The sequence below is a fragment of the Condylostylus longicornis genome, unplaced genomic scaffold (assembly GCF_029603195.1).
Source record: "Condylostylus longicornis isolate FDR11 unplaced genomic scaffold, ASM2960319v2 ptg000072l, whole genome shotgun sequence".
In the NCBI taxonomy this organism is placed as follows: domain Eukaryota; kingdom Metazoa; phylum Arthropoda; class Insecta; order Diptera; family Dolichopodidae; genus Condylostylus; species Condylostylus longicornis.
In genome coordinates this window covers 219,251-227,077 of record NW_026578040.1, presented here as the reverse complement: position 1 = coordinate 227,077, position 7,827 = coordinate 219,251, and the positions used below count along the sequence as shown (strand labels likewise).

The window sequence follows — 7,827 nt, the reverse complement described above, 5'->3', positions numbered from 1 at the left end:
TGAAAGCACGACCTTATTTTATATGGGTTTTTTTAAATCGAAGTGGCTATTTTTGAGAAGAAATATTAAAATAAATTCACACTTATTATAAAGCAGGTAAAATTTAGAAAATATATTTGAAAAATCAAAAAAATATATTAATATTTTCATTGATAATTATTTTAAAATTTAAAAAAAAAAGCGGAAAAACAACAAGCACATCCTTCGCCTTCAACGTTTTATATGTTACTGAAAGCATTTCATTATTTTTAAGTGCACAGCTTTTTTTTTCATAGGGTAAGTTAACTCAAGATATGGGGAGTAACTTTGGTGTCAAGTTGAAAATATAATTAATGAAAGATAATTATTGAATATTGATATAAATACATAGTAAAGAAAAAATTTGAAGAGGGAATTAGAAAATAATATCTAAAATACAATCAAATACTATTTGTTAAATACAAATTTTATATAAACTTCAAAATTTTACCTCTATTTTTATTTGAAAAAATATTAAAAACTTACTATCATTTATATCAATTACCTAAGAAAAAAAAATATTTAAAATGTTTCAAAAAAACAATCATATATTTTTATGACCGGATTTGAATATTTTTTTTATTTTTGAAATAAATGGTATTTTACCAAATGACTCAAAAATTCCGACTGTAAAATAACAGGTATTTTAAAATTTTTGTTCTTTATGTAATATTCTTTCCGTTAAGAATTAAGATAGGTCATACATACACATGCAGGGACATTTTATAAATAGATTGCTCTTGTTTACCTGCTAATAAAATATGAAAAAAGAGTACAGCAAAATTTTTGAAGCATTCAACATGTTTGAAATAGTTTTAAAAAAATTATTTAAAAAAAAAATTATTGGAAGTAGGTACATACATATTTATTATTAATAACTTAAAAACTAACTGAAATTATTTGAAACAATTTTATAAGTAACGTATAAATAACCGAAATGAGATAAAATTGTTGAAATGTGTCAACCTATATTACTTTTAATAACATTTTTGTTAGCCGACACTACTCAACTTATTTTATTGGGAAATACAAAATGTGCATGAAAAAACATACATCCTTCCTCATTAACATTTGAAACCATACTGAAATATGAATTTCAAATTTTTTTTCATTTTATCTTCCCTCCTACCTTTCTTTCTTTTTCGTGCAACAGAATTTTAATGGGAAGCTTTTTAAAAAATGTGTATAATATCCTGAGATTTTTTAAAATATTAAACTCTTTTCTACTTAAAAAAAAGAAAAAAATAATAAAAAATATGACACGATCAGTGGCATTTAAAGAAAAAACCGGCAACGAAGCCAAAAATTCGTAATATTTCGTAAAAAAAATTGAGTATTGGGACTTGTTATATATAAAGACATTAATTTCAATACATACTTTGACGTTTATTTGAAAATTTGAATTTACAGCTCTGCGCAAACGTTAATTTTTAACAAACGCTACCACTTCATTAAAAACATAGCATTTTTATGCTGCATTTTGGGAAAAAACTTAATAACTAGCACCTTATTGCTAAAAATATGTACTGGTTTATTTAATTGATTATTTTTGGCAACATTTATATGACTTGTACAAAAACAGGCGTGCTCGATTTTTTCGATACCCAATTTACTTTTATTTTACGTATCCACTACGTATAGAACGCATTTTGGAAAAGTGTACAATGTCAAGAGCTTTTACTAAACTTTTTGGAATGTGATACTTTGTAAAGTTTACGTCGTAAGCGCATTATTGAAGTCACGGAATATTTAACTGTACAACGATGTTCAAGTAAGTGTACACTACATACATATGTACGTTAAAAAGTAGAAAGCTTTATTCTATTTTATGAAACTTGATCTGCGTTAACGAAAATGATTATCGAAAGAGAAGGAAAAAAACATGAACTATAACATAAAGCTTTTTATATCGTAAAACGTGTGCAATAATCTAGATTCTAGAACAATATCAAAATAGTGTTCTTGTTAACATAAAATATATTGCACACTTTTTTAGTTTATATTCATGCAGGGCTCTATGCCAAACATACACATTGGGGTTCTAGAATCACCCCAAATAGAGGAAGAGAGCTAAGAAAAGCTATTATAGAACTAGGTTGTTGCTATCACTCCACTGACACTCCTACTTATTAACCTACTAACACTAACAAAATTCCTGATGTTACTGACTTTTTTATAACCAAAAAAATATCAGAAAACTTTCTAAACCTTGAAGATAATTATGATTTTAATTCAGATCACTCTGCTGTCATATTAAAACTAAATAAATAACTAGAACATTATTTAAACCACACTTAATAAACAATATTGATGTAAATATTAATACACAATCAAGAGAATAATTAGATCTTGAGTTGGAAGGATTTATTAAAATGATACAAAAAGCTGCATGGAACAGTGATATCTAAGTCTTTTGAAAGCTGCTATTAAGGAGATTGAAGCCAATAATAGAAAATAGAGGCCCCATACCAAACCATAAATTTGGTTTTAGAAGAAACCAATCTACAATAGACCAGGTCTATAGAATAACGAATATTATAGAAAAAGCTAAAAAATAAAGAAATCTGCTCTTCTATATTTTTAGAATACAAATAATGGCACAAAGGTCTCATATTTAAGTTAGGAAAAAATTATACCATCGCCACTTGTGGCAATTTTGGAATCTTACTTAGCTGATAGATTATTTAGAATTAAACAAGACGCTGAATACTCCACGCTAAGAGAAATAAGAGCAGGTGTGCCACAAGGCAGTATATTATGTCCAACGTTGTACTTGCTTTACACGAGTGATCTACCACAAATAAACTTCACCAATCGGAAAATAGTGAATCCACCACAAATTAACTTAAATGGAACGAACGTAGCCAACCATAACTCAACAAAATACCTAGGAATGACTTTAGATGTCAAGTTAAGGTGGAAAGCGCATAATTATAAAAAAGAAACACATAGAATTAGAAAATAAATGTAGAGAAAATTATTGGCTCCTAGGTCGTAAGTCCAATTTGGCAATTGATAATAAAATATTGATTTATAACCTAATCATTAAATCAATATGGCTTTATGGCATTAAACTGTGGGGTTGTGCCAAGAAGACTCACATTCACAGAATTCCAACCTTCCAGAATAAAGTTGTACGGGGCGTGATAAATGCGCCATGGTATGTACGTAATAGTGATATCCACAAGAACTTAGGAATTCCTTTGGTTGCGGATGAAATTAGGAGCTGTGGTACAAAGCATAGGACTCGTCTAGAACAGCATGTAAATATGGAAGCAACTCGGCTGCTAGACAATGGCGTTATGACAGAAAAACTTAAACGAACAGGACCTTTTGATTTAACACAAAATACCAATTTCCTTATGGAAATTATTTAATTCCTATGTGGAAAAACCAAGTTAGCGCAGAGGTAATAGTGGGTCTGTAGGACCAGTTTTATCCGTTCGGAGTTTAGGTGATTTTTATACATATACATATACAATGTTTATACATAAAAAGAATACATATACAATTTTTAAAAATTGTATATGTATTCTTTTTATATTAAAAGTCCATTTAATTCTCTTTAGGTATGTAATTTTACTCATATAAAGAAATGTTTTAACATTGTTAGTAAATCTAATTTCCTGACTAAAGCTACCACATCAGGAACTTTAAAACTTCTATAAGTAAATAAATGAGTTAGACTTATTAACAATGTGAAAATATTTCCTAGTATAACTAAAATTACATAAAAACCTAAAAAGAATTGTATGGACATATTGCTAATTAACTGATACAACGTGTAGTTTTATAAAAATACATTTTTTACCTTTTGTACGCCTTTGAAATGCTTAATATTTTTCCCTATACTTCATATACGAACCAAGAAACCAACTAAAATTGTTTTTCTAAACTTTTGATTTGAAACTTGGGTCTTGCTTTTTATTTGTATTCGATTGTAAATTTTAAAGAATGGTTAAAATTTACTATCGTTGAACTGCAGCCAACAGCAGAAAGTGTTTGAACTTCTAGGTATTATAAGAATCGTTTATTATATTTCACTCTAAATATAATTTTAATTTAATATTTATTAATAATTCGTTAATTATTTTCTTGGATAAAAAAAATAATAAAATGAATTATTTTTGTTACGCTAATTTTGTATTTTTGAACTGAGTAGAATTTTGCATTATCTACAAACGTTATGAAGAATTACTTTTTTTAATAATTTAATTTTCTAAAGTTTATCACAATATGTGTGCCTGCAGAAAGCAGTGATAATAATATACATACATACATATTTATGAAAAAATTTTTAATAATTAAATTTTCGATATATGTATGTACATATGTATGTATGGATGAAATTTATTCACGTAATCTTTAAACTCATTACAACTTAGGAACTGAAGGAAATTAAAAAAATTAAAAGCGAAAAACTTGTTGTTTTCCAAAGTTCGAATGCTTGGTATTCCGAAAGCACATAAAATGCAAAACTGTATACATAATATGTTGCTTTCAAATCCTTTATCAATCAGCTTCTATCTTTTTGGAAGGGTTTACATGCAAAAAAAAACCTTTGAAATTTGAAAACTAGTTTAGAATAAAAATTTTACCCATTTTACCCTAAACAATGGTATATAATACTGTATTCTTTACTGAATCAACCTGTATATATATGGAAATAATCAGCAACAATAATTTATTTTTACAAATTTTATTCAACTGCCAAAATGAAATATGCACTTGGGGAAAACGTTAGTAGATATTACAGCTTATTCCAATACTATTTTTGCTTCTTTTCCACCAGCAAAGATTTTTTCGCCATGCTTTAAGCAAAACTCCAATTTCGCATATGCAAAAAGAAGATCCGTGACTAAGAAAATCTACAAATATTATGTTTATATTAATTTCAAATACAAACAATAGATTTCAATGATTTACCTGTCCAGTTGAAAATGCCAAAGTTGCACCAAAATAGAAATTAGCATTTGCTGACCCGCAGTATATCCACAAGTGCCACAAAGCAGGCATTATTAAAATATTTATTAAGAAGAAGCAAAAAACAACGAAATTATGTGCCATAACTATTTCAAAATTCACGACAATCAAAATAAATTTAATATTAAATATTAATTCAAAATTTACATTTCCAACATTGCTTCCAGATTGGAAGCAAAGACAAATATAGTGAAACATCTCCCAGGCATGGATACGATTTAAATATTGCCATTAGAGCTATCAAAACTGTAGCAAGTTTAACAGAATCTTCCCTCAAACGAAATGATAACGGTATTAAATACAACACTGTTGCGTTCATTTGGAATGTAATCAGAAACATTGTCCTAAAATGTTCAAACATTTCCGTAAAGAAATACCAGAACAATCCAATGTTGGGCTGTAAATCTTGATAAAAAAATCTAAAAACGATACCTAATAAATATCCAAGACTATTATTTTTTTAATATACTTACGTGAAAGCAATTGTAGAATTTATAAACGACCAGTTGCTTTTATTTAAAAAAAAATTTATAAAAATAAATGAAGTAAGTATAGTAACAAAACTAAAAAACACTGCAATATATTTGAAAAGTGTTGGTTTTTGCAGAGTAGCAAAAACCGTTGTTATCAAAGCAAAAGCATAAAAGTTTCTTGTAGTTTCAAATGCAAGAAATATGAGGCAAAAAGAATTTTTTTTTGATAAAAAGTACATGAATAACGCTAGAAATAAATTACTAAACACCGTAGATGTTAGGGCCGCGCAATTTATTATTGCAAACGGGTTAAAAAAATATGAAATAAGTATGTAATGTGGAATTATATCTTTATCTTTTTCATCAAATTGAATGGTTTTTTCTGTGCCTGGAGCATATTTGTGCTTTTCTTGTACTTGTTTTTCAATCTAGAAAGGGGAGACAAAAAAGCAATTATAATACATATAAAATACCTATCAAATTAACTTACTTTTGCATCACAGAAGAATTTTGACGTCATACTCAATATCAAGCCGGTTACTAAATCTGCAATTATGTATGCAAGTGGCAATATTTTAGGAAAATTGTTGATAATCCATGCTAAAATAATCAATACAAACGGTGGTTCGTGGACTATATCGCCATAATAAGGGTCGTAGCCGCGATTATACAAAAATACTCCTTCCAACACTAAAATTTTAAAATTTAATGAGCGAACATTTTCAGTTCCGAAAAAAACTTACATCTTTTGTGGGCATTCACTGGCGTTGAAATTTCTACTCGGTTTTTTAATAAATCAAACGAATGTTTATATAAAGCATATCTAATTCCTGCCGCAATAGCGAAATATGAAAATATCTTCATTTCATTAAATATCGTTTAATTGAACAAATTCTTACACCTAAAATTTGGTTATAAAATTAAAACTATAAAATTTTTAAGTCGACTAATCAAGTATAAACATTAAACAACAGAAGTCAAAACAGAAGATTGACACAATAATAATTTCCGGCCTAATTAGAAAACAGCTCCTTTCCTAGAAGAATTTTTAGATTCTCCAAGAGTACTTCAACCAAAAGAAGGGAGAAGATTCCCAATAAAAATTTGCATATTTTGTGATGAACAAGAAAAGTAAGCAATATTTTATATTTTTGTGATAAAAGTTTTGTGAGGACAAAAATTACTGTTAGAAAAAATTATTATATCAGAATAATACGGATGAACATCATTTTCATGAATGAACATTATAAGCGTTCTTCTGAAAATCATAGATACTTTATATTAAAGTTAATTATTGATTGACTCAAAAACTTACCAAAAAATAAAACAGATTTGCTAAATGATTTAAAATGTAGTAGATTTAATTAAGTTTAACAAACTGGTTTTATTTTCTTAATTTCGGTTTGTTTTTATTTCAGGTTTGTACAAATTCTTTGTGTTGTTGCAGTTTCAAATTTTGCTCACATGCATATTAGGTCAGTCTTGTACAAAACTTAAAAAACTTTTAAAAACAGAAAATAGTAACTTCTCGCAAAAAACAATCTGATTTCAAAAAAAAAAAAGACGGGAGAAAACGTTTTTTCAATTTTTGATTTTAAATTTTTTTAAAATACATAATTTGATTTTAAAATTTTTTGCTTTACAAAACTTGCAAAAAGCTTTAAACATTGAAAAAATACTGAAGTCTTAATATTTTCTAATTTTTGAACAAAAAGTATTATATCAAAATAAAACTTTGTAAAATTTCAATTTGATACTATACTTTTAGTTTTTTACCAAACAATTTTCTTTGCATGAATCTGCTCTAGTAGTCCCACTTTGAAGTTTCATTTGTTTTTCTAAAATAAATACTTATAAAAGCATATTAGAGAGAAAAGAAAAGATGTATTCTACTGCCATTCTATTAATCTAGTATGTCTACAACATAGATGTATTATACTACATGTATTATACTACAGTAATTAGACGTACTACAGTAAAGTGAGAGTCTATCCCTTAATGAGATGGCAACGACATCGACATATAATGACAACTACAAAAACAAATTTTCGGTGTTTTCGGCTTGGAAAACATTTAGTTGTACAACAGTCTGTCAAAACAAAAATAGGGATGATCTTTTGTATAAACATACGTATGTGCCCAATTAATGTGTTTATATAAAATTAATACATTAATTAGTTCTTAATACGTACACATATTTGCAAATTAATTAAAACAAGTTGCTAAGATGGCTTCCATGTTTTCTGAAAAAAATAAGTTTTATTAAAACAAAAATTGGTTTCTATTTAATTTATTTGCCGAAAGTAACAGTGTGAAAAATAGGGGTACTAAAGTAATCAATAATATTGTGAAA

General features: G+C 27.2%; 1 protein-coding gene and 1 long non-coding RNA gene across 5 annotated transcripts; one reads left to right on the top strand and one right to left on the bottom strand.

Annotated features, from left to right (window-relative positions):
- Nucleotides 1-1,899: 1,899 nt before the first annotated feature.
- On the top strand, nucleotides 1,900-4,157 carry LOC129612460 (uncharacterized). Its single transcript, XR_008697229.1, has 2 exons — nucleotides 1,900-2,534; nucleotides 2,603-4,157. It is a non-coding gene; the product is annotated as an uncharacterized LOC129612460 (long non-coding RNA).
- A 544-nt stretch (nucleotides 4,158-4,701) lies between these two features.
- On the bottom strand, nucleotides 4,702-7,394 carry LOC129612445 (phosphatidylinositol glycan anchor biosynthesis class U protein). Of its 4 annotated transcripts, XM_055526037.1 has the most exons (9): nucleotides 7,251-7,393; nucleotides 6,790-7,016; nucleotides 6,437-6,732; nucleotides 6,218-6,375; nucleotides 5,965-6,164; nucleotides 5,475-5,902; nucleotides 5,149-5,420; nucleotides 4,945-5,087; nucleotides 4,702-4,886 (listed from the first exon to the last, which is right to left on the bottom strand). In XM_055526037.1, the coding sequence occupies exons 4-9, from the start codon at nucleotides 6,336-6,338 to the stop codon at nucleotides 4,776-4,778; spliced, it is 1,275 nt and encodes a 424-aa protein (XP_055382012.1). In that variant the 5' UTR covers nucleotides 6,339-6,375; nucleotides 6,437-6,732; nucleotides 6,790-7,016; nucleotides 7,251-7,393; the 3' UTR covers nucleotides 4,702-4,775. The 4 variants fall into 4 exon arrangements, with proteins under 4 accessions (XP_055382012.1, XP_055382011.1, XP_055382013.1 ...); XM_055526036.1 differs by having other exon boundaries at nucleotides 6,218-6,732; XM_055526038.1 differs by lacking the exons at nucleotides 6,437-6,732; nucleotides 6,790-7,016 and having other exon boundaries at nucleotides 7,251-7,394.
- Nucleotides 7,395-7,827: the final 433 nt, after the last annotated feature.

Bases quoted from the DNA above. Each gene is read 5' to 3' on its own strand.
- LOC129612445 (XM_055526038.1), bottom strand. From the start codon at position 6,338: ATGAAGATATTTTCATATTTCGCTATTGCGGCAGGAATTAGATATGCT. The intron at 5,903-5,964 runs GTAAGTTAATTT...TCCCCTTTCTAG, and splicing joins AATTCTTCTGTGATGCAAAA to ATTGAAAAACAAGTACAAGA. The intron at 5,088-5,148 runs GTAAATTTTGAA...ATTTTGAAATAG, and splicing joins CTGGAAGCAATGTTGGAAAT to TTATGGCACATAATTTCGTT.